Source organism: Xenopus laevis, chromosome 9_10L (genome assembly GCF_017654675.1).
Source record: "Xenopus laevis strain J_2021 chromosome 9_10L, Xenopus_laevis_v10.1, whole genome shotgun sequence".
Classification (NCBI taxonomy): Eukaryota; Metazoa; Chordata; class Amphibia; order Anura; family Pipidae; genus Xenopus; species Xenopus laevis.
Window position 1 is genome coordinate 17,853,915 of NC_054387.1, and position 26,958 is coordinate 17,880,872.

At 41.9% G+C, this 26,958-nt stretch overlaps 1 protein-coding gene across 2 annotated transcripts; it reads right to left on the reverse strand.

Annotated features, from left to right (window-relative positions):
* Positions 1–9,378: 9,378 nt before the first annotated feature.
* On the reverse strand, positions 9,379–25,625 carry oprl1.L (opiate receptor-like 1 L homeolog). 2 transcript variants are annotated; one of them, NM_001095687.2, is made up of 4 exons: positions 25,480–25,625; positions 20,883–21,104; positions 15,592–15,947; positions 9,379–10,419 (listed from the first exon to the last, which is right to left on the reverse strand). In NM_001095687.2, exons 2-4 carry the CDS (start codon positions 21,089–21,091, stop codon positions 9,896–9,898), a joined length of 1,089 nt encoding a protein of 362 aa, NP_001089156.1. In that variant the 5' UTR covers positions 21,092–21,104; positions 25,480–25,625; the 3' UTR covers positions 9,379–9,895. Both variants share the same exon structure in this region, with proteins under 2 accessions (NP_001089156.1, NP_001344793.1).
* Between the last annotated feature and the right edge of the window lie 1,333 nt (positions 25,626–26,958).

Below are 26,958 nucleotides of genomic sequence, written 5' to 3' on the forward strand. Positions count from 1 at the left end.
AATCATGATGTTCCCCCACTCTATAGATCCTCATGTATTTACCAAGCTGTTGTATATATTTAGTATGAAAAGCTATAGCAATAATCATGTAACAGGAATTTAAGAGCAGGATGAGACCCCCCACATGCAGACAGTCAGGGGATGATGAATAATGCAGAACCTACAGCAGCGCTATGAGCTTGTCCCCAGCCAAGCACTGTGTGTGTGACATTGTCATTCTCTAGGAGATTAGGGATAAAACAAACCCAGAGTGACAGGTACAAGAGCTGACTCTCCCCCCCCCCATGCACTTTGGTACCAGCAAGCATATTAATACCTTACCCAGTAACAGCATCCTGGGGACATGGGCAGGAGGCATTGTGATTGGCTGGGAGCGGGCAGAAAGATAAAACTCATTAGGATTCACATCTTGTCTCCTGTGCTTGTGCAACTGCTGTGGGAATCATGCACAGACAATGTGATATGTCAGTTGTATACAGGAAGGGATATAGTCAGTATATTGGACTCTCTGACTGATGCTGGACTACAAATCCCAGCATCCCTTGGTAACCAAGCAAATCTGAGTATCTCAAAGGTTGGGATTTGTAGTAGGAAGAAGTCTTGTAGAACTAATGCAGCTTGGGTGGCTGGAAGTTGTATGTGCTTATGGGATGCTGGAAGATTGCAATCATATGGTAAAAGGAAAGTGTGTCCCTTAAAAGAAAAGTATAGCTAGGACCCTGGAAATGAGCACTGTTATTTTCCAATTGCATTTCTGCGTGTGTTTTAATGTCACTTTTCTACCACTCTCCCCAACATGATATTTACAAAGGTTGCTAAGGTTACTGTCCCCAGTAACAAGAAAGACTTCATTATTTTATGTTTCTATTCATTCCCTGTCATATCCACTGTCGGTTTGTTAAGAAAAATTGGATTCTAAGGGCAAGATAAAAGTGCAAATTCCAGACTGGAGAGTCACAAAACCAAGATTTAAACCAGCAGCCAATAGGAAATGAAGACCACTTGCAAAAAGCCTTCAAACGTGGTATTACTATATAATGGAAGTGTAGAACAGAAGTAGAAGAAGTGGCTTAGTAGAAGAGGCTGTATGGTGAAAGTGCCCCCTGTTTGGGTGTGCTTAGTGCTTGGGTGGGCCTAATGTAATTGCTTGCATTATTATTGCATATCCAGTCATGTCCCCAATAAATCCTCTGCCAGTAAATACAAAGCAATGACAAAAGAACATTAACCCCCTCAGCTCTCTAGCCACTACATCTAGAACTGACACAGCAAAGCTAATGAGGACTCAGGGGCTGATGGATGTCTTGGTGCCGTATTGGCCCTGTCTGGAAGCCAGGGTTGTTGCAATACCTACAGCAGCAATAAAATCATGATAGCATCACAGGAATCAGAGCTGCAACATTGCTCTCCGGTTTGGAAGAATGGCAGCTCCACTCTCTGCTGTTTCCTATGAGGGATCCTAGGATCTGTCCCTGGTGCTGAAAGTTTCATATCATTTACTTACAGTGCCAATTCCTGACTGCGCTAGCCAACAGATATCAGTTTGGCACTTTGTACTAAGCACCATAAAATGGTTTCAGCAATGGGGTTTAAATCCCCTTTCAGGTTGATGGTTTCTGTAGAAAAGATTGTGGTTTTAATTAATTGTATTAGCAAAGATATCAAACCTTCAGCAACTGTTACACTTCAGCAGTCTGTATTGCAAGGACAGGAGGCAGAACTCCCTGTCTGTGTCTAAGCGTTAGCTCATTGTGCAACAAGGCATAAATGTGTTTACGGATAGCTCTCACAGATGTATGGGTTGTAATACTTACTCCTTTTCAGCAGACCTGGGTAAACCATTCATTTCTCAGGTAGAGCATTAAAGAGTTTGTCCACCTTCAAGTTGACTTTTAGTGTGGTATAGAGAGCAACTTGCAAATTGGTTTTTATTATTTGTGCTTTTTGAGTAATCTAGCTTTGATTCAGCAGCTTTGCAGTTGCAAAATCTGGTTGTTAGGATCCAAATGACCCTAGCAACCATGCATTGATTTGAATAAGAAACTGGAATACAAATAGAAGAGGGCCTAAATAGAAAGATGAGTAATAAAAATAGCAATAACAATAGATTTGTGACCCCCTCTTTTGAAAGCTGTAAAGAGTTAATAAATAGTAAAAAAAAAATAATAAAGACCAATTGAAAAGTTGTTTGGAAATGAACACTTCATAACATACTAAGGGGCCCATTCATTAAGTTCGAGTGAAGTTCGAATTTCGAAGTGTTTTTTTGGCTACTTCGACCATCGAATGGGCTACTTCGACTTCGAATCGAACAATTCAAACAAAAAATCGTTCGACTATTCGACCATTCGATAGTCGAAGTACTGTCTCTTTAAGAAAAAACTTCTACCCCCTAGTTCGCCACCTAAAAGCTACCGAACTCAATGTTAGCCTATGGGGAAGGTCCCCATAGGCTTGGCTAACTTTTTTTGGTCGAAGGATAATCCTTCGATCGTTGGATTGAAATCCTTCAAATCGTTCGATTCAAAGGATTTAATCGTTCGATCGAACGATTATTCCTTCGATCGTTCGATCAAACTATTTGCGCAAAATCCTTCAACTTTGATATTCGAAGTCGAAGGATTTTCTTCCCCAGTCGAATATCGAGGGTTAATTAACCCTCGATATTCGACCCTTGATGCATTTGCCCCTTAATGTTGGTTACGGCAGGTTTCAGAAAGTAGCCGTGCCGCATATGTTCCTCAGAGGTGATTCACATAAACCAGTGGATAGGTAATAAGGGATATTTAGTTGCCCACTCTAGCCAACATAAATCACAGGCAACTAAACGTCCTGTGTGGCATTGGTCACGCTCTGTTTTCAATGTTTATTTTTAAAAAATCCATTCAGCAGCAAGCCTGAGCAATCACGGATTCTGCATTTGATAGCTATGAACCTGACCCTCAAGGGTTTATAGATCTGTACAAACTGATATTTTTAACAAGGATTCTGTGTCTATGCAAGATGACTCATAGATATATGGATCCTTCCCAAAATCCTAGAGCAGAACCATTGCTACACCAGTATCTCCCTTAATTGTATAATACATGGGCAGCTTTATATCTGAGAGATGCAGAGTCTGCAGTGAAAAGAGGTGATGTTAAAGTGGGGGGTCAGCCTAACAGACCAATCACAGCAGACTAATAAGACAAAGGCATGAAGAAGCCAGTCTCAGGTTCAATGATCTTTTTCCTGCCCCCAATAAAATGCATTCTATTATCCAGTTCATCTCCTCCGCCCTTCTACCCTCTCCCCCTTAACAGATTACCAAATACCCACAGACTGGGTATTTGTGATAACTGTATAAAACGGTGTTTGGTGCTGCAACGTGGGGTTAATTAACAGTAACAACTATATCTTTATGTTTCTGTAATATCATGAAACCCAACTCTTCAACACAAAGAGTCCGGAAGAACCCTATACATAACTCTGTGGGTAAGTTATTAATTATGCAGAGACATAACCTCTAAGTGGGGGCTGAGTCTATTAATGGACTTTCTGGACCTTCTGGGAGTAATTGCACAGAATATAAACCTTATTTATAAATAATTGTTTATACTTCATTATTGACCTTTTAGCAACAAGATCATTTTTTCTATTTCTATATCTTTGTTTATAAGTACAGTATGAGGGCAGAGCTATCTGTGTGCCCAGAAACCATGCCTTTTCTATATATATGTATTGGGTAGGATGTGCCATATTGTTTCCCTTAGACAGTACATTAAAGGGATACTGTCATGGGAGAAAAAAAACGAATCAGCTAATAGTACTGCTCCAGCAGAATTCTGCACTGAAATCCATTTCTCAAAAGAGCAAACAGATTTTTTTATATTCAATTTTGAAATCTGACATGGGGCTAGACATATTGTCAATTTCCCATCTGCCCCAAGTCATGTGACTTGTGCTCTGATAAACTTCAATCACTCTTTACTGATTGAAGTTTATCAGTTTATGATATCACCCCCCTCCCTTTTCCCCCCAGCAGCCAAACAAAAGAACAATGGGAAGGTAACCAGATAGCAGCTCCCTAACACAAGATAGCAGCTGCCTGGTAGATCTAAGAACAACAGTCAATAGTAAAAACCCACTGAGACAGATTCAGTTACATTGAGAAGGAAAAACAGCAGCCTGCCAGAAAGCATTTCTCTCCTAAAGTGCAGGCACAAGACACATGACCAGGGGCAGCTGGGAAATTGACAAAAGGTCTAGCCCCATGTCAGATTTCAAAATTGAATATAAAAAAATCTGTTTACTTTTTTGAGAAATGAATTTCAGTGCAGAATTCTGATGCATTTTGAAAAAAACATGTTTTCCCAATGACAGGATCCCTTTAAGATGGTACATCTTATTTTGTGCCCAGAACATTTATTCTCTGTATATTAGGATTAGCTGATATATTTTATAGATATTGGCAGGGCATGTCCTGATCACAGCTGAGTTTCCCTTCCATGTCATGTACAAGCACAGTCAGTAGCACAATGTTAGGCAGTGAGAGGATCGCTGCTGCTAATGAACTCCCCGTGCCGCAGAGAATGAGCTGATTTAGTAGCAGAGAAAGGAAAAGTCTCCCAGATGGAGAGTGATTTTCCATGGGAAGACAATAAGATTTCAGTCGAACTTCCCTGATTAAATTTGGAAGCACTTATTGTCAGCTAAAGAGATTAGTGCTCGCTATGATTGGCCGTGAGACAGACACATCTGGAGTCTTAAAAACAGAGAACAGAATCAAGTGACCTCGTTAGTACTAAAGGACAATTAAACCATTAAGGGGGTGTATTTATTAACATCGGTGATGTTGCCCATAGCAACCAATCAGCAATTAGATTTGAACAGTCACCTACAAGTTAGTAAACCAAAGCAAAGATTTAATTGGTTGCAATAGTCAACATCACCGGTGATGTTAGTCACCATTGTTAAAGGGATACTGTCATGGGAAAAAAAAATTTTTCAAAATGAATCAGTTAATAGTGCTGCTCCAGCAGAATTCTGCAGTGAAATCCATTTCTCAAAAGAGCAAAAGGTTTTTTTATATTCAATTTTGAAATCTGACATGGGGCTAGACATATTGTCAATTTCCCAGCTGCCCCAGTCATGTGACCTGTGCTCTGATAAACTTCAATTGCTCTTTACTGCTGTACTGCAAGTTGGAGTGATATCACCCCCCTTCCTTCCCCCCCCCCCCCAGCTGCCAAACAAAAGAGCAATGGGAAGGTAACCAGATAACAGCTCCCTAACACAAGATAACAGCTGCCTGGTAGAACAGCACTCAATAGTAAAAACCCATTGAGCCCCACTGAGACACATTCAGTTAAATTGAGAAGGAAAAACAGCATTTCTCTCCTAAAGTGCAGGCATAAGTCACATGTCCAGGGGCAGCTAGGAAATTGACAAAATGTCTAACCCCATGTCAGATTTCAAAATTGAATATAAAAAAATCTGTTTGCTCTTTTGAGAAATGGATTTCAGTGCAGAATTCTGCCGGAGTAGCACTATTAACTGATTCATTTAGAAAAAAAATGTTTTCCCATGACAGTATCCCTTTAATAAATATGCCCCAGAATGTGTGAAGATTGCACCTACTGTATGTTTTCCCCATGATTAACAGTAATTGCACCTTCTTATCAATGAAATGTTCTAATGTGTTGCACTGCTAGCACCCGCTTCACAATATTCTAGCCTATAATCCTCGGTAATCTGCCATTAGAGTGTTCTAGTCTCACCTACTGCTTGACTTGCATCACCGGTGGTGCTCCAATGGAATCTAGGGTGGGATCACAGGGTAGGCATGGTAGGAGCACCTTTGGGGATGGGGAGCAAAAGCATAGTGTCATTGGGAAAAAGTAAAGGAGGCATGTAGAGCCAAACAGCAATAGTTGATGGGTTGAATTTTTATGATATTGATGTGTTGATCAAGCTGGTGGGGCAAGTTGCAGAATGTGCAGTAGGTGGGTGCTATGCAATGTGGGATGAGTAGGCAGAACAAGTAGTATCACCTTGGCTGTAAAACTTGACCCTGTAAGCTGTCATCAGAGTCCCACCCACTATGTAAGTTGCACCCTGCCACCACTCCCAACTTTTCATCAGAATGAAATTGTAAGATTCATTGAAATCAGTGAATAAATTCAACCAAACTTTTGTTCTCCTTGTTTCCTCTTTCATTCTGAAACTTTAAGGTCTGTGCATCCATGGCCATCAAACAGTTATTAATCCCTTCAGCCAAGAGAGTAATAGCTCGCATATTAACCGTATATCTGGCTTTTCCCATCCCTTTATCTCACCGTTAGATCTCATTATCACAGGAGGAGGCCGCAGGTAGGTTCATAACCAAGGAGAGAATATTATTAAAACGACTGGCAGGTTAATTAAAGGAAATTATATCTATGCCAATGATTGGAGTTTCATTTCCCTCCAGCTTCTACGCATAACAACTATGCCTGTTAAATGCCATCTATTATTTGCCCCACCCACAGACACTCCAAGAATGATACATTGTATCAAACACCCGAGGCTTTCTACAAGGTAATTTGGATGCATTTTTAAAAAAAAAGACTCTTTGAGTTCCAATTTCATACTCTTTCCACAGTGAATTCATTTAGCAAGTAATGATCATTTCAGCAATTAAACAAGATCACGCATAAGAGAGAAACATAAGAGGGTTTTGTGCAAATGGCACCACTCAAAGATGGCGCAATGGAGCAAAGGTACAAGAAATCATTCCATCTGAGCAAAGCAGGGACTTGTGCCCCAACAGCAGCAAATCACAATCACATCACATTAATACAAGCTGCCAATAGGCAACAGAGCTGTAGAGAGGGACAAATCATATCCCAGGCAGCCCCAGAGGAGCTTACAGTCTGATGAGAAAGGTTCAAGAAGAAAGGCTTTTACATCCATCACAGATTACTACAAAGTAACATTACCAAGATACAGAAAGCTAAACAATGAGCTAATAGAGATTACAATAAGGCACTCCTTCCAACACTCACCCCATCTGTTCCTTTGCTAGTACCAATAGGTACATAATCTACACAGTCACCTACTGACACTCTTTTTGTCACAGAATGTACCCTCAATAACTGTACTCACTTTCTTACCCTCCCCATCAGTAACACTACTCACACCCTACCACCCTCCTATACCCTTTGTACGTCTACTCACTCTCTTTCCCTTATCTCAGATGCTCTTTACTCACATATTCTTACAAACCCACCTCTACTCTCAGTCATGCTACTCGCATTCTCAACCACCCACCCACCTCTACTCTCAGAGTCTTAAGGTGGCCATACACGGATAGATCCGCTCGTTTGGCGATGGCGAGGTGGGCAATATCGGGCTGATCCGACCGTGGGCCCTAGGGCCCAACGATCGGATCCTAGCGTTCGCCAAACGGCGGTCGGATCGCGGGACCGCATCAACGAACAGATGCGGCCGCGATCCGACGGGATTTTTAACCCCATCCGATCGAGATCTGGCCGACTTTCGGCCAGATCTCGATCGGGGAAGCCCGTCGGGGGCCCCCATACACGGGCCAATAAGCTGCCGACACAGTCTGTCGGCAGCTTTTATCGGCCCGTGTAAGGCCACCTTTAGTCACCCAACTCACATTCACACCAACCAGTCTCTATTCTTAGTCACTCTACTCACATCACATTCTCACCCACCTACCCACCTCTACTCTCAATCTTTCTACAAACTTTCTCACCCACCCACCTTTACTTACATTTTCAACCACCCACCCATCTCTATTCTCAGTATCTCTAACAATATTCTCACCACCTTCCTCTACTCTCGGTCTCGCTACTAACATTCTCACCCACCTCTACTCTCAGTCACCCTACTCACATTGTCACCAACCAACCTCTACTCTTAGACACTCTACTCACATTCTCAACCACCTACCCAACTCTACTCTGAGTCTCTCTAGTAAAATACTCACCCAGAAATTTAAACACAATCAGTTGCACACATATATTTTAAGACCTTCTATGCTTTCTGATTCAGAGTTTATCTCCATGGTCAGCATATCAGGAATCTTCCCTTAATGTAGGTGACACAGATGGAAAGCGGCAGTGCCAAGAGTCCCATACACAGACGTGGTGCTGTGACATTTTGCATACCATGCCGTCTTTCAGGCATCTCTTCCCTGGGTCCTGGTCAAAGGTAGTGTTGTTATGTGCTGGCTTCACAATGACGGGCAAATACTGTATAACCAAACAGTTAAGTGCATCTCTCAGCTTGTCTTCTCAAGTTTGCAATGTGTTTAGTAAGCCAGATCTTATCATATATCATACAAGGAGGTTTCAGGGTGGGTTTATTCATGGACCACCAATCATTTGTTCTCCAGGGCCCATTAAAGTTATTTGATGTCATTACATTATTTTTGTCCTATGAAAATCTTGCTGCTTATTGTTATGGATTTGTTGGATCTTCCTTATAGATGGCAGTTGCCTTGAACTATAACTTTCACCATCCTGGTAACAACTTGTGCTGAATATATTGTAGTTCAGCAGGAGTTAAATGGCAACTTAGTTCATCATTCCTTTTTTAGAGTGTCCCATAGTGCGACAGTTACTGAATCCCTCTGTCTTGTACTCAAGTAATGTCTTTGCCTTTGGCTTTAACATTTTCTGACCATAATTCCCGGAGCAAAGCTTAGCAGATCTCCAGGAAAGCGAGGTCTTTTGTTTGAGGCTTTTCACAACAGATGTGCATGTGAATATATGTATATGCATATATAAATATACAATATATACAGTATATATATGTGTATATATATATATATACACAAAAAGAAAGACTACAAAGTGACAAGTCTTTAAGGCTTGGTGTTTCCTTTCCCAGGAACACCCACATTTACAGGATGGGCAACTGTTATGCTAGGACCCTTACCCATAAGTCTTTGCTACTCCTCTTCTGTGGAGCTGCCCTCACTCATTAATGCCTTGAGTTGTAAATAGCCTACGGAGCAGACTTGGGTAGGTTGTTTATGGAAAAAAACAAGCCATGCAGTAGTAGGAAAAAGTTGCTTTCAAGGCTTAATAGTAATGGAAGAAAACTGAACAATGTATAGGTACTTTGCATCCAAAATTGGAAGAGCTCCCAAAATGTGATATGTGTTAGCCTTCCAACTCATGTTCAAACAATCTTCTACCAGCCAAGTATAAGGCAGGCCGCAAGCTTATGGTGTTGATTTGCATCACATTCCGAAACTTAAAAATACCTAACTAGTGTGTCAGTCAATAATAGGCATGTGTACAATAAGTAATAAAAAAAAAATAAAAAAAAATATATATATATATATATATATATATATATATATATATATATGCTTGTGTGTTTGTGTGTATATGTATATAGATAGACACATACCAATCTTATATACATTAATTAAAAGCTAAATATACAATTTTGGGGGTGACACACATGATTCAGACAGTCTTGTTCCTTGGGGCAAATGAAACAAAAGCCTCTAGAACAATCAAGATTTTGGTTCAGGTCTTAATCCTGAAAGCACATTAAAACTGAAGGCCACGACCAAGTATCCTAAGATGAAAGGTAACCTGGACAGCCAGTATAGAAGATATGCAGCACAACTGGGATCTCTGAAGCAGCGGACAAGTTTGAGGTGTCCAACATTCACATCAGTCCCCCCTGTGTAAGGTGGACACTGTCCCACTATTGGTGTAGGACTTGAAGCTCACAGCTTCCTTCAATTTTGCTTTGATCCAAGGAGGAGGTGTCATTGGCAACACCTCCATCATCTGGGTCACAAGGCTGTAATTTGTGTCAGTTCTGCCGTTGGACTACTGACCCCTTGGTCTAAATCTGTCCCCATCATGGGCAATTCCATGCCTAGTCATGCTGGATTGTTCGGTCCATCTGAGATCTTGCAAGCATAAGCAACATCTTTGGCAATGCTACACATGCGGTTGGACATCTGCAACTCAGGGCGGAAGGCAGCGGGGAAACAGAACTTCTTGAAGCAAGCCTTAAAGTTCTCATCCAGGAATGCATAGAGAACAGGGTTCAGGCTGCTGTTGACGTATCCAAGGGCAATGCAGAAGTGAAGAATGGCCACCTTGAGATCACTGTCAGGCTTGGCACCAAGACTCTGCACTAGGACAAAGATCTGGATGGGGGTCCAGCATATAATGAACACAGCGACAACCACCATTACCAGACGGGTGATCCTGCGTAGATTGCGGTCCTTTTCTTTGGAGCCAGAGAGCACCCGCACCTTCTTCAGTCGCCTGATCATCAGGCTGTAGCAGATAGTGATGATGAGTACGGGGATTACAAAAGAGAAGAGGAAGACACAGATGCCAAAAACTGGATCCCAGTAATGTTCTGGAGGGGGGATCTGAACCAGGCACTCAATCTCTGCAGAGAAAGATAAGGATGGAAGACAAGTCAGATCTACATGTTCAGTGGCAGCAGAGATCAAGGGCTACCATCTGATTCATTCACATCTATGGAGCCTGTATAGGTTGGTTATTTGGTAGACAGTGGTGAATTGTTTTTAAGGGTCTCTGTAAAGAAGTAACGCCATGAACCCTATGGCCCCCAGAATTTCCATAAGTGGGCCCAACCCAACTTCCTACTAAATAATCAACCTGCTTTAAATGAGAACTAAAGCTTAACTAGTAGGTAGAAATGTTGAACATTATGTTTTGGGCTTCTATACCAGCCCAAGGCCACCACAGCCGTTTAGCAGGGAAGATGTGTGTCTCCAAAGATGCCACAGTAGCTCCCCATCTTCTTTTCTGCTGATTCACTGCACATGCTCTGTGCTGCTGTTACTTACTGAGCTTAGGGGCCCACTCACAATATACAGTACACAGAATAGAAATGTCACAATATAAGGCTGATTAGTAATTAATACAGTTAATTAGTAAATGTCAGCACAGAAACCAGTGCAATTATCATCAGAATTTAATAATCGGCCCTGTAGCATCAGCTTATTTTACATGCAAACTTCATTTTCTGCTGGATAATTAGTGATGACCCCTAACCTTAACTTCTCAACAGCTGCTCAGAGCCCACTGAGCATGTGAGTGTCACAGACAATTTCCAAGATGGTGACCCCCTGTAACAAGTTTGAAGTCCTGAATCATTGCTGCTATTGAGAAGTTGAAACTTTAGGCTGGTACAATAAGTTCAGTATGTAAAATATGGCATTTTTAGCAATATTCATTTTTAGGGGTTAGTTCTCTTTTAAAGGGTTTTGGTACCTTTGTATTTTAGATTCCCTTCTTATTTGTGCAATGACAATTGGAACTATTTTTGTCATTGTCACTGCTTAAATTTTTCTGGCCTCCTCCATTACTATCAAGGGTGACTACCCTCCTAATATCCCCCTATAGACCTTGTGTTATGAAGGATTTATAACAAGGGAACTATGACCTGATGTAAGTGGGGGCTATGATCTGAGGGCTTTGTGAGATAATGGTTTTCCTTTGACATTGTATTATAAGAAACACCCCATGAAGCAAGAGCAACCATATTTGTTCATAGCCTTTACAGGGAAATATTATATAACTATGCCAGGATAAATATGTGTATTTACTAAGCACAATTCAGCAGTAACAGCCCTCTTAGTTTGCTCATAGTCTGTACAGAGAGATACTATAAAACTATGGCAGCATAGGTATTCCCCTGTACTAAGCACAATTCAGCAGGAACAGCCCCCTAAGTTTGCTCATAGCCTGTACAGAGAGATACCATAAAACTATGGTAGTACTAATGTTCTCCTGTACAAAGCACAATTTATAAGGAAACTTCCAGAGTGTATGGTTAAAGTTGCAGTTTCAGTGATATCCTTCTTGGAATGAAAAGAATATGGCTTGCAGCCCATCAGCCCAGCTTGTTTATGCCTTTCACTGATGACAGCTTTATAATTACCAGACATACAGCAGGCAGAACATGTACAATGATCCAACTTTGGATCTGAAGACTGGAAAATGATACGGGTATTAGTATGAGCGGCAGATGCAGCTCCAGAAAGAAGATAAATATAGATTGGCTTAGATAGTAGCACAGACTGATAAAGGAATTATATTGATTTCAGCCCAGGTAGATAAAGTAATGCCCTTAATAGCACACAGGCTGATAATGCGTCAACCTGAACGCACAGTGAGACTGATAAAAGGATTTGTCTTGATAGAGGAGCAGGTGCATAATGTATTGGCCTTGATAGCAGCACAAGTCGATAAGGGAATGGCCTTGAGAGGTACACAGGTAAATAGAGTGATAGCAGAGCAGGCTGATATAGGAATAGCCTTGATACCGGTGCAGACCGAAAAAAGCATTAGCAGTACCTTAATAGCAGTGCAGGCTGATAAAGTGTTGGACTCAATACCACTACAGTCTGATAAAGGGTTGAACTTGATACCAGCATGATTTATAAAGGGTGCAACTTGATACCAGTCAAGACTGATGAAGGGTTGGACTTGATACCAGTGCTGGGTGATAAAGGATCAGATTTTATACCATTACAGGCTGATAAAGGATCGTAATGATACCAGCGCTCGCTGATAAATGCAGATAAGATTCTTGAGCCAATAAATAACAAGTGACAGGGCTGCCAATGAGAACCCTTGTTAACAGGCTAATGTATAAATATTATTTCTGAGGAGGAGGGTGGGGGGGTGCTGAGCCATAGGCCAGAGGGATGTTATTATCAACCCCCGAATGAACATTTATCACAGAAATGTCCCCTTAGGAAGATTTCCCTGGGGGGCAAAGATTTCATTATAAATCTAGGGCCAAGGGAGAGGAAGGGGGTGACAGGAGAATGTGTAAGGATTCAGGGAGACGTGTGTCCCATTATTTATACCAGAGAAGAGCAGTGTCAGAGCAATGGATTTATTGGCATCTCAGCCTGGGCCCGGTATGTACCACGTAGCTACCAGCAAGAGCTGAACATTGACGTGACTTTAATGAGACCTTATTTCCCCAGAGTTTCACTGCCTCCCCCCAATTTCATTCACAGTGCATGCTGGGGGGGGGGGTCTGATTTATTATTGGCAGTTCTGATGGCTCCAGCAGGGACAGGCACACATTAGTGTTGCGCAGTTATTCCCTGCACAAATGAGGGGCTCATATTATGCAGATATGAACAGGGCCTAATGGTGCAACATCTCAGGCTTCCCATAAATATGCATTGAGCCGAGATAAACAAACAGATATACAGTGCAGGCAAAACACAGGTACATGCACCCAGGAGTAGATAGGCTCCAGTCTGCAGATACATTGCTAGATCATGATAGATGATAGATAGATAGATAGATAGATAGATAGATAGATAGATAGATAGATAGATAGATAGATAGATAGATAGATAGATAGATAGATAGATAGATAGATGATAGAGATAGAGAGATCGAGAGATAGATGATAGATGATAGATAGATAGATAGATAGATAGATAGATAGATAGATAGATAGATAGATAGATAGATAGATAGATAGATAGATAGATGATAGAGATAGATAGATAGATCGAGAGATAGATGATAGAAGATAGATAGATAGATAGATAGATAGATAGATAGATAGATAGATAGATAGATAGATAGATAGATAGATAGATGATAGAGATAGAGAGATTGAGAGATAGATGATAGATAGATAGATAGATAGATAGATAGATAGATAGATAGATAGATAGATAGATAGATAGATAGATAGATATGCATTGAGCCGAGATAAACAAACAGATATACAGTGCAGGCAAAACACAGGTACATGCACCCAGGAGTAGATAGGCTCCAGTCTGCAGATACATTGCTAGATCATGATAGATGATAGATAATAGATGATAGATGATAGTTAGATAGATAGATAGATAGATAGATAGATAGATAGATAGATAATAGATAGATAGATAGATAGATAGATAGATAGATAGATAGATAGATAGATAGATAGATAATAGATAGATAGATAGATAGATAGATAGATAGATAGATAGATAGATAGATAGATAGATAGATAGATAGCATGATGCTATGGAGAGATAAGAAGACAGAAAAAAAGATGATAGATAAAAGGACAAAGAGGAGAGACTGATTATGAATGAATAGTTAATAGACTGTAGATAAATCATGGATAGATAGAAAGCTCGTGCAGAAAGCAGACACAGATAGATGATAACTCACGGACAGAGAGATAGATCATTAGATAAAGAGCAAGAATGTGTAGAGGGGGTAGAAGGCACAGATAAACTGATACATAGAGAAGGACATAGAAAGAAGGATAGATTGCTTAATAACTGTACCTAAATATATCAAGCCAATTAACCTTGGGTATGATGTCCACTCACTCCCATCCATATATTTCAGGCACCCCCACCTTGCCAAGGTAGGGTATTATGTATGAAACTATACAGACCAGGAGACTGTTGGGATTATATTGATATCGATTAGCTGCACCTCTGGGTTTAGTCCCAGGCTCTAGTGATGAGCAAATTTTTCACCCGTAGACTCCAATGGGGGGATAAAATTTCCACGCCACCTCGTGTGTCAAAAAAAAATTGTCACCCATAGACTTCAGTACATTTTGGTGAACGTTCACAGTTTTTCACGCGTTTTTGAGATGGGTCAGATTTGCCCATCACTGGCCCCAGCCCAGCACCAAGCAGGGAGGAAACTGACACATAGATCCAAAATAAATTTAGCACCCCTTCCTTGTGTGAGACTCCTGCAGGTAGTGATGCCATTGATAGCACTGACATATTAAACTGCATTATATCTCTTGCTGTTACCAGAAATAAAACTACTCTCTGCCTCCACTTCAGCCACGATGAAAGCAAACCGGCAGGGGGGCGCCAGGGGCTACCGTCAGTTTAACCACAATCATTTATTGGATAATAAGTGCTCTAGCGATGCTGAACTGTAATTATCATCATCTAGCAAATTAGGTGGCTGTTCCTGCTGGACTCTGGAATACTTATGCTGCCATAGTTTTATTGTATCTCTCTGTACAGGATATAAGTAAATTTAGGGGGCTATTCCTGCTAAAAAGTGCTTAGTACAGGGGAATACCCATGCTACCATAGTTTTATGGGGTTTTCTGTATAGGCTATGAGCAAATGTAAGGTGCTGTCCCTGCTGAATAATGTTTAGTACAGAGGAATACCTATAATGAAATTTTTTGGGTTAATATTTGGGGGTAAATTCTTCTTTGCATTCCCAGGATTATAGGCATGTGATTTTCATACATATTACATATAATATTATTGAACTCCCAAAAGTACATACACCACTGGCATACAGTCAGGTATGACTATTAGCTGTTACCAAAATACAGTGGCATAAGTACTGAGGAAGCAGACGCCACAGCCACGGAAAGGGCCAGCTGCATTCCCTTGTACAGGGTGGGAGTGCCACTGACCAGAAATTTTGCTTCAGTCATGGGACATATAAGACTACCACTGAGTTCATTGCAATAGCTGGCCTGAATTTGTCTCCTCGGTTCTCTTGGGAACTTATCTACACTCCTCCTGCACAAAACGATTTAATAAAAGTAAAGTTACACTTGGAAGCTGCTTACCATCATTCTCCATCTCAGCAGAACCCATGACCATAACAGGAATTCCAATGAATGAGGCCAGGATCCAGATGCAGACATTGATTACCTTGGCCTTATGTGGGGTACGGATATCAAGTGCCTTGACTGGGTGGCAGATGGCAATGTAGCGGTCAACACTCATCATGGTCAGGGTGAAGGTGCTCGTAAACATGTTGTAGTAATCTATGGCAATGGCAATCTTGCAGAGAACATTGCCAAATGGCCAGATTCCCATAAAGATATCAGTGCCTTGGAATGGCAGGGTGACCAAGACTAGGGCATCTGCTAAAGCCAGGTTGAAAATGTAGATGTTTGTTGCAGTCTTCATCTTGGTATATCTGAAAAGAGCAAAGATTTATGAGGAGAAGGGTTCTGGGGTGACACAAGCAAATAACCATCAAAGATTATAGAGAGAAAGTCATCAGGAGAAGGTACCTGACAGAAATAGAAACAATATATTTTGGGTATCTGTGTACTGGAAATACTAGGGTGCATATATAAGCGTATTCAAGTTCATGACAGAAGAGATGGAGGATAAGGGGAAAATGATGGCAGGACTCAGTATAGAGAAGAATTAGATCAGTATGAAATAGGTGGATTAGGGTATCTACTAAGTGGAAGGAGGAGCTTGACAGGAGAAGGCAGGGCGAGCTTGACAGGAGAAGGCAGGGCTCATTAGGAAAGAGAGGGTCTCTGTAGGAGAAGGAAGAGATGGAGGAGATCAACAAGAAGAGTCACAAAGGGAAACTGGGTGGCTTGGCAGGAGAAATAGGAGCTTCAGAAGACAGAAGGTGTGGTCAAAGAAATGTGGAGTGGACTGAATAGGGATAAAGAGGGTCTAAGTGGGAGGATGAAGGGCTTTGTATAAGGGGTTGTGTTTAAGGTAATAAATATTTCTCAACTCCCTTTCTTGCACTAAATAATTTGATTGTAAGCTCTATGGAACAGGCAGGGCAATTGTGAAGAAAGATCTTTGTCATGTTCATTAAGAATTGAATTACTGGGATAAAGAGAGTAATTGTTGCTCCATGTTGCAGAGTAACAGATACACAGAAAAACAGAGGGTATGTAGAGGAACATTATCTCATACAAGATAAATTTCTATGTACATGTGATAATTCTGTATTCGCTATACGGCTTAGAAATGTAGTCTCTACAGTAAGAAGTACAAAATGTACCAATTCTCTGAGACAGATACACTTTACTCGGATCTGGCCCTAGGGCCAACCTCCTTGATACTGAGAATTTACACATGATTTATATTGTTAAGTGGCAGTGATATCCACCTGGGAGAAGTGCTCTCACTCTACACCCGTGGGAGAATGAATGCATTGGCCTCATTGTCAGAACATGATTAATTACAGCCATTTAAATCCCATTAATCGGTATCAATAGAATCATTTCTGCGGCAGAACCATAGGCCTAGCCTGTAGCATCACACAGGTAAATTGTTACTGTTCAGCCCTGTTTGCCTCAGCTCATGTCAATCCATTAGCAAAGTCTCTCCCTGAGCAAAGCGAGATGCAGAAACCCAAAATGCTTTGAGCAGATGCTGATCTGTAATTGACTCCTCAGAGATCAAATGCTGACATTTACTTATTGTATCAGCAACAATGATTGTTTCCCCTCCATACACACGCACACAGACACACAACACACATGTACAAAAACCAACCCACATTCATTATGTAATACCAAAAGATAGAGGCAATGAACCCATATACAATCAGATGATATGGGCCCATATAGAAGTGAAGACATATAAAGGCATAGTGGTGGAGCCTACATACAGAGCTTACATACAAGGAAGGGGTTGAGTGCATATACAAGGGACAGAGCACATATACATGGGATAGAGCATATATATAAAAGATACAAAGCCCAAATACAGTACAAGGGAAGAAGAACATATTCAATGTACATCAGAGGTACACCTGTGCACAGCAATCATCAGCTTCATATTAATAGCTGTGGACCTGAGGGATACCAACAGGATCCCCAAGCAATGCGTCCTGGGTAGGCAGTGAGAAACCTACAGAGTGGGCCTCATTACCTCTTAGTTTTGCTGTAGCAATCAGATATCAAGGGCAAAGCAGAGGCTGAGAATTGCTAATTAATCTGAACGAGTGAATATTGATCTGCAGTGTTTGGGATCGATGAGTAGATGGTTCTCCTGGACTTGGAGCCAGAAACCTGTGGCACTGAGCAGCCTCATCTACTTCCACATGGGGCTCAGTCCTGTGTTCTCTCTGCAATAACACTCAGAGGGCAGAGATTGGAGCCAGTTTCTGTGACAACCCAGATGATCCATTCCCTTCTACTCTCTGCCTGGAAACAGAAGCTGCCTGGGCTGGTGCCTCTACTTCATATCTTTCTGTATTCAGGGGGCATCCTGGCTATTTAATCTTTCCTACTACACTGGTGTCTCTGAATACTTTCTTCCCTTGTTATTATTTATCTTCCATTAAGGTTACAAGTGGCCCCATTATCCATAAGCTAGTAAAGAGCGCTGAGAATTGATGTTTAGCACTGGCTAATCACAGTGACAGGTGAATAACCTTTTCCATACCATAATAAGAATTTTCTCAGATCCAACTGAATACAGAATTTGGGCTAGTTTGGATATGATTTCTGACAACTCCCAGGAAGGAATTCTCTGTTATTCCTGTCAAGGCAGAACCTTCAGTTGCAGAACCTTCTGTCCAGCTAGGAGCACAGCTGTGGCCCTCCCAAGGGTCCCACAGACCTTTTTGCAGGGCAGCCATCAGGGGGGGGGCAGGGGGGAGAGTTGTAGGGGGCCCGAGGGTAAGGGGGGCCCGGCAACGCCACACTTACTTGATTAGCCGGGCCCCCCATCTTTCTGAGAGCTGCTGACTTCGGGAAGGCATGGACGTTTAAGGGGCCCAGGCCACCAGTTTTCTTATAATGTGGGGGGGGCCCTGGCCACCAATTTTTTTTTTCTCATGTGGGGTCCTAGCCACCAATATTATTTAAAGGGGGGGCCTGGCCACAAATGTTTTTTTATGGGGGGCCCTGACCACCAATATCTTTTATTTTTTATTAAAATGTGGGAACCCTAGCCACCAATATTTTTTTTGTTTTTTTACTGTGTGGTGGGGAGAGTGGACCTGTAGGTGGAGCTTGTGGTGGGCGTAGCCCAGGGGGCCCGGGAAATTTTGTCGTATGGGGCCCTGCGATTTCTGATGGCGGTCCTGCCTTTTTGTATGACACATTCAGTATAATAAATTTTAGCTAGCGAACCAGCAGTTTAACAGGTACCTGCCCCAAGACACAGAAGAAGTCTCCTACTGGTGTTTATAAATGGAGGAACTTTTTATCCTTAATATGTGTCTTGAATTATATGCCATTCGTTCATCTCTTAATGTGTTACTATGTCATGTTGTGGCTTTTTTCTGCAATACTGTGTTAAGTCACAATGTGATGCTTTGTTACAATGTAACTTTGTGTGACACAGGAAGACCCATTTATTAAAGTCCGAATTTATTGCATTATTTTCTGAAAAATACTCTTCCCCTTATTTATCAATACATTTTCACGAAAATTTCTTGTACAGGAAAAAACCCAAAAAATTGGTAAAATTGCATGAAACCCAGCACAGATCAAGATATCTTTGGGACTTCTCCTATTGTCTTATATGCAACTTCGGCAGTTCTGAGATTTTTGGATTCTGAATTTTTTATCCCCAGGTATAATAAATCCTGAAAAAAATCGTGGGTTTTTTCCACTAAAAATTCAGATTTTTTAAAGTAAAAAAAACACAAATTTTTCGGGTTTTTGGATTTTTGAGTTTAATAATTAACCCTCTATGTGTCACAATATCAGTTTGTGTAACTGCATTACTGTTTGTCTGAGCTTTTTGTGGGACTAGGTTCTACAGTATAAAAAAACAATATATTATTCTATTATACAGCACCTACACATTTATAGAGTATTACACAGACAGGACATCATTCATTCAGACTCCAACCTGCAACCGGGAGTCATTTCAGCTAAACCCCCAGTGATTGTTGACAATAAAGCACCAACATACAGAAGAGGCCTTGTTTTGGGTGCTTCGCAGGAATATCAGGACGATGTTTTGCCTTAGCAAGAGGGCTATTGCCATAGAATTCTGTGAGTAGGTAGCTAAGGACTTCACGCAATTAGTATCCCACAGGAAGGTGACTGGGTGCCTCTGTCATATATATAATATCTGTCACAGCCTTGACCCCTAAAAGCTTGGAATACAATACCATTATAATTTATAAGCAGCTCATTAGCAATGCAAATTTACCAAAGACCTTGCAGCTGTGGGAGGTAATGACTCAATATTTATACCACCCTCAGCCCTCTGCCTTTGCTCTAATGCCTCTAAGTCCTTTATATGTTCTATGCTTTGTAATCATGACCAATTAGATTGTCAGCTCCTCAGACGTGTTTATTTTACACTGACTGGCATTTTGCTTTGCTCAAGCTCTGCATAAAAATAATTCCAACAGACCTTTGACATACAGATAACTGAATGCAGCTCCTCGGTGCAGATAATAGCTTGGGAGCAGGAGAAAGCATGCTAATAATTTGTATTTCCCATATATTATATACAGTATATCAACCAGGTGAGAAGTAATGAAGCAGCAGGACCCAATGATATCCAGACTGACGTGTTAAAGGAACCATTCTTTTTGGGGGTTGTAACAATGGCTTGGTAGGATCCATGTTAGTTGTTATTGGGATGGTTTTATGTGGGGTCATCAGTGAGTTTTATGGTATCTCTCTGTGCAGGCTATGAGCAAACTTAAGGGGATGTTCCTGCTGAATTGTCCTTAGTGCAGGGGAATACCTGTGCTGCCATGTATGATGGTGTATCGCTTTGTACAGACTATGAGCAAACTTCAGGGCTGTACCTGCAGGATTGTGCTTAGTACAGAGGAATACCTATGCTGTGTGAATATTTGGATACAATTGGACATTATATCTTTGCTTTAAGAATCTGTCTCTCATTGGCCATTATTAGATCTTTATATACAGATCATACTTACTGAAGTGGGACAATCTGATAAAATTTAATTTTGAGTTATCCCTTTGGGATAGGATAACCTACTTTAGTATGTCATAGTCTGATGTATCACTTTTGGATAGAAAACTTATACTACAGTATGGGGTAGCTTGTTGAATAACTTTATCATGGGACAGCCTGACGTATCACATTTTTGGGAGGTGGGGGTCATGGTATTTTAGTGCTAAATCTTCACAACTCCAACATAAGTTCTTACCTGACGATGACATACATCACGGCACAATTCCCAACTAAACCCACCACGCAGACAATCAGATAGACCACCACAATGGTGACTTTGATCCCCAGTGGAAGGAACCGGTCCCCTGTGCTGTTGTAAAAATTACTGAGTTCAGACAAAGAAACATTTTTCAGCAGCTCCCGTAAGTAAGCGGCTTCGAAGGATTCTGCCAAGGAGAGATCCATTGTAGCTGAGTACCTAGAAAAAAAAAGTGTACAGTATTTATCATCTATCTCTGTGTCATTATACTTGATAAATTAACAGATCCCAAAAGACTAGCACTCATATTCATAGGAACAATAATACTTTCTGGGCCCAATTAATAAAGGTTCAAAGCAGAATCAATTACAATTACATTTCAGTGGATGTAGAAAAGTTTTGGGCAAATGGAATGTTTTCAATTGAAATGAATGAAGAACTAAACATACTGTATATATGTATATAAACAGTTACTGGTCTAAGTAAGTACCACATCACTGAAATTCTATGACTGTCATATTGATTTGATGGTGGATAATATTTCTGCAATCAAAGAGCATTTGGTGCAGGATGTAAGTAGAGAGTAGCACATATTAGCTCTGTGAATTGAGAAACCAGTCCATGTACTTAAATGTTACAAATATAGGGCACAGAATGCTAGGCACTCGGTCTTTCAGCCTATGTGATCTATATAGACCCCTATTCTAGACTTTCCACAGGGCCGCACTTCTAGGCTACTCTCAATCCCATGCATCTGGATGCGTGCAGATCCAAGAATGTGTGCTCTCTACTCTGGGCTGGGTCACTGGCAAACATCAAACCTGACCTGGAATAGAAAGCTCAGGTGCACATGTGCCTGGATCTGCATGTATCTGGACACATACACAAGTCTTGCTTGTCTTTTATCTTTTCCAGTCCCAGATGCACCCTGGGCTCATCGCAAATAAAAATAAATATTAAACGTTTTTAAAAAGCTATCTGGACCCCTAATTACAATGGACCCTAGATAAGCCTGTGCATTAATCCACCCTTGTATGCCTGCTGTGTCTGTGTTTTTTTGCCCTCTTCCTATAGAATCTCAATATATAGCAAGTGCAGAGAAGATCTGTTCAACATTTAGAAGTTTTGCATCGATCAAGAATCTTTGTAAACTGCCGCCCCTGTTGTTAATGGCTTGCGCTATATACAATGTATATTTTAAGAGACTCTAGAACACTTCCATAATCCTCACTGCCAAAAACAATGTCTGTTTTCTGTCTGAGAGAGCCAGAGACAAGCCGACAGACAGACGGGCACATCCATAGGTCATTGTTTGAGCATGTTCTATAAATACAGGGCATGAAGGCTTTGCAGGCTCCAAGAGCTGAATGGTTACTATGTGACATCTGTAAGATAATCAAGTTATCCCCAAGCACTCAGTCATTCCTCATATACCAGAAACTCAGGGTCTCTCTGCCTCCCCAGCACACATAACCATGGATATGGACTGGCTCTCCTCTCCACCTAAGCTATTATACACTGCTTGACCCCACATCCAAATTATACCCCTAACATGACAAAGGGGGATTTGCCATATGTAAAAGTGTGATTCATGGGTCATAAAGGTGCTGAGGCTTGTGGGTCAGTGAGTGGGACTTGGGTGGATTATGGGCAGGGGTGGACCCCATGACTGGGGTGGACTGTATTCATGGTCATGTGTGCACAGGACTTTTTTATAATTGGTGGTCATTTGGCTAATAATTGAGCCCCCTCCCAAAGCAGGGCTAATAATTGAGAACCCTTGGACAGGGCCCTGTGTATTTAAGGGTCCCATGATTCCTGCCAGTGGTCCTATATAAAGAGACAGATTTTGGTTATGGGTAGAACTGGTTACTGTCTTGGCCACACTAGCTCTGATTTGCTACTTATTGTAGCCCTTTGGCTTTTATTGTTCTGATTGGCAAGCTGTTGGCTCTAATCCTGCCCACTTCAAGTTGTGAACAAGTTACAATAGGCTCTCAGTCCCCAGAGACTGCACCTAGAAACCTAAAATAAGACTCAATGTAACCTAGGGGTGGATGGGGGTAGGATTCAGCTTCAGTGAGTGCATCATTCCCCATAAAGGTATCCACTGCAGGTATGTGTGGAAACCACAAAGCCCCATGGTCCTGTTTCATGTCACTTACCCAAGTTTATGGCATACTGTCCCCCGTATGCCTTCCTTAACTTTGACCCCACTGACCACCAGATGCGGCTAATGGAAGAGCAATGATACCTGTTTTATGGGCTAGAAGATGACCCCCAATGACACATAAATTAGCAGTGAAAATAGGAGGAGGCTACAGTTCCAGAAGTTCTGATGAGACTTAAAAACATGAGATTATAAACAGAACATGCTGTCATTAATTTCCACTCATATAAAGTTATAAACTCCAGAGACCATGGTATACAGTATATAAAAGCATACCACCCCACACATAACTATTCACCAGCATATAACCTCCTTTATAAACATTTTCCCCACACAGCCCTTAACATAAATACTCACCTTATGTTCATAACTACTCACTGGATACTACTAACCCCATACATCTAGTGAATATATATAATCATCCTATACACCCATTGTATAGATACTCACCCCATACAATTTACTATTCACCCCAAACATCGTAATTAATTACAATTCACCCCAAACACACATTGTACAGAGATGTTCAACCCATACATCCCTATTAATTACTATTCACCCCATAGACTCTCTGGACATAAATGCTTATCATACAGTATACCCACCCCTACACCCACTGTATCTAGCCATTTGTCCCATACACTACTCAGCTCATAGACCCCCCCCCCTTTATATAGGTACTAACCTCATTAACTAACTTATACCTTCTAACATACTAACTAATATAACTACAAACCACATAAAGCTCCTGTATATAACTTCTTACCCGCCACTTAACTACATAACTACTCATCCCCATAACCAGACTTAACTCCACCTTTATATAAATTCTTAACCTATATAACTCTGCTACTATTCCATCTGTACTTCTGAATATAGGTACTCACCCCATATACCAGATTCACATACCTACTTATCCAATAACCCTTTTTTTTAACTACTCAGACCATACCCACATACACTGTATATAACTGATAGCCCCATGCATTGTATTCATTAACTACTCACCCTTTGCAACACCTGCATATGAATACTGGCCTTATACACCCAGTGACCTAACCACCCCTATACATCAGTGGATTTAAGTAACAATCCAATGCATCCTCATATACAAGTAATCACTCTCATACACCCACAAATAACACACATAGTAGATATTCACCTATTTCACCCCAATCTATTCCTACATATTCACTCATCCTATATACATATTCATCTTAGACAACACGATGCATATCTATTCTCTCCATGCCATCATATATGGACATAGCTACTTACCCCATATGCCTCAGTATATAACTATTCTGCTAATATACATGTGCAGTAAATGACTCCCTATATACCGCTGCATATAACAGCCCATACACTTTCTGTATAATAACGCTCATCCAATATATCCCTTGTATCTATAATAACTCACCTCATACACCCCTATATACAACTTCTAGCCACATAAAACTCATTTTATAGGTAGCCCTTTTTATGACAGCCCATACACTTTTATAAGAACATGGTATAACTACTCACCTCATTCACTGTATAAGACTACATCCTCTATGCACACCCTGTAAGCCAGTCGATACACCCCTGTATACCTTTCTAACCTATACACCCATTTGTATATAATTCACCGTACACCCCTTTGTTTTAAGCCCATTAGTCCCTTTCTGTATTTACCACCTCAGCTATCCCTGGCAGAAAACCTTAGAGCAGGCGGATTCCCCGGCATCGTGGATTTTCAGCACCAGGACAGCGCTCTGCGGTGATTGAGCAGCCGCCAGGAGCCCTTAGCGCTGAGACGGTGCGGGGACTGAAGAAGACAAGGGGCATTAGGGGACAACTGGCACAGGACTAATGCCCGCTCAGGGGGTAACGACAGAGGAAGCTTAATACCCACTGCAGAGCTCAGGTAGAATTCCTGCCTACACCTCGGGCGATTACAGAAGAAGCGAGAAACTCAGCGCAGATTGTGGAGGAATATTTGCCCGGCCAGGGTAAGTAGACAGGGAACTTGGCATTGGGTACAGTAGGGCAGGATTCCAGAAATACCAGGGAATCAGTGGAGAGGGAGCTGGGCACCAGTGCAAATTAGGGGTGGCGATTTTAGCCCTCATGGAGCAAGTGAAGAGGCAGCTGGGCACTTGAACTGATGGGAAAGGGAATATCATTTCTGCAGGCTCTGGGGAGAATTGGCGAGGCAACCGGGTATTAATGGAGGTGGGATTTTTACCTGTTCTGGGGATAAGTGGAGAGGTATCTGGGCATCAGTGGAGAAAGGGTGGGAGTGGGCACACAGGGAGCTTGGAACACACTGCACCAACCTACAGAGCATCTCCCTCAATCACACACTGCAGTGCCACACGCACAGCTCTGCCCCAATGCCAAGGCCAGCAGGGGAGGGGTATCAGGGAAGGTGGCACTTACCCCGGCTGCAGGCTGCCCTCGGTCTCCCTTCTCTCCTTGCAGACACAGAGCCGCAGAGCCCGATATGGGAGGGAGGGAGACACAGGGAGGGTGCGGGGATTCTGTGCTGCTGCTGTACAGACAGTGGGAGGGGAGGGGGGAGACTCACACAGATGGACTTGTGCAATGAACATGCCAGGGCCACAGCTCTCAGGGTATCTGCCCAGGGCAAGTCAAAGAAGGAGCACTTAGGAGGGTGATGAAGTGCGCATCGGATTAATCAGCAGGGAAACAGTTAATGACCCGAGCTCAGCCCAACCTTTATAAGGTGTCAGTAAGTAGCACATACCCAAGCATTCTGCCGTACTGGAAATGGAAGGGTTAATGGCCCTCTAGCAGCCCAGAGGCTATTACTCACATGGGATGAATGTGGGCAGTAACCTCACAGACTTCCTTTAAATGAAAGAGTTAATTGCAACTTGGGGACAGTGGCAGCCCAGGGGAGATTATGAGTAATGCCCACACTTGCTGAGAGCAGAGGGTAAGGTTGCTGCCAGTCTTAGCGTTGCCTAGGTGCTGGGGGATTTAATACATACTCCTACTGTCAGTACTTGAGTGGGAAAGGGTCGATTTGGGTTTTGGGGTGTGGGTGCAAAATAACTTGGTGCTGGATCAAGTTAAATTAAACACCAGCATGGAAATGCAGGGGTTAGTTATGTGAGATTTCCCCAATGGGACTCAAACATTTCATAGCAAAAAAGGTGTTTCCTTGGGGGCAATAAAACCTGCATGTACATTTTCCCCATAATTTCATCTTAATTGTGGCCATAAGGGGAATTGCACTTGATGCATCATGAGTATTTTAACAAATTGGGTGCAACAGTGGCAACAAAGGGTTACAGTGAGGGGATTAGGGGGTTAATTTAATATACAGTGTGGAGCATTACAGTGAGGGGATAAATGGGGTTGATGTACCCCAGTGGCAATATATGGGGAAGCTGCAGTAAAACCACAGGTTATCAGGTTGATGCTGTTACTTCTTTTCTACTGAGGGGATTCATATTATAGTCCCACCCTATATAGACCAATGGGTTCCCTCTAAGCTCCATGTCCCTCAATAGAACTCCCTTCAATCTCATCAGCTCTTATGGACAGGTACTGTGTCTGTCATTTACACTACAGTTTTTTTGCTAAGAACAGTGACCCTTGTAACCCAGCAGATTAAGCAATACGACCACCTACATGAACCCACACACAGCGCCCCACTAGTTACCAGGGGTGGCAAAAATGCCACTCCTAGTAATTTTAAGAGCTTAAAACTGCTCTTCTAGAGCAATGAACGCAATTGCACACTAGTGTCCTGCACCCCCTGGACCAATTCGCCGACATTTTGGATCCCCCCTTGGACCCCCTTCGACGCAAAAGGATGATCGACCAGGTGGGCAGAAGCAGCAAGATGCCTCAAGTGGAGGAGGGGCTAGGATTGCCCCTGTCCACACA

Bases quoted from the DNA above. Each gene is read 5' to 3' on its own strand.
- oprl1.L (NM_001095687.2), bottom strand. From the start codon at position 21,091: ATGGATCTCTCCTTGGCAGAATCCTTCGAAGCCGCTTACTTACGGGAG. The intron at 15,948-20,882 runs GTAAGAACTTAT...TGCTCTTTTCAG, and splicing joins GTGATGTATGTCATCGTCAG to ATATACCAAGATGAAGACTG. The intron at 10,420-15,591 runs GTAAGCAGCTTC...CTTTCTCTGCAG, and splicing joins TGCTGAGATGGAGAATGATG to AGATTGAGTGCCTGGTTCAG.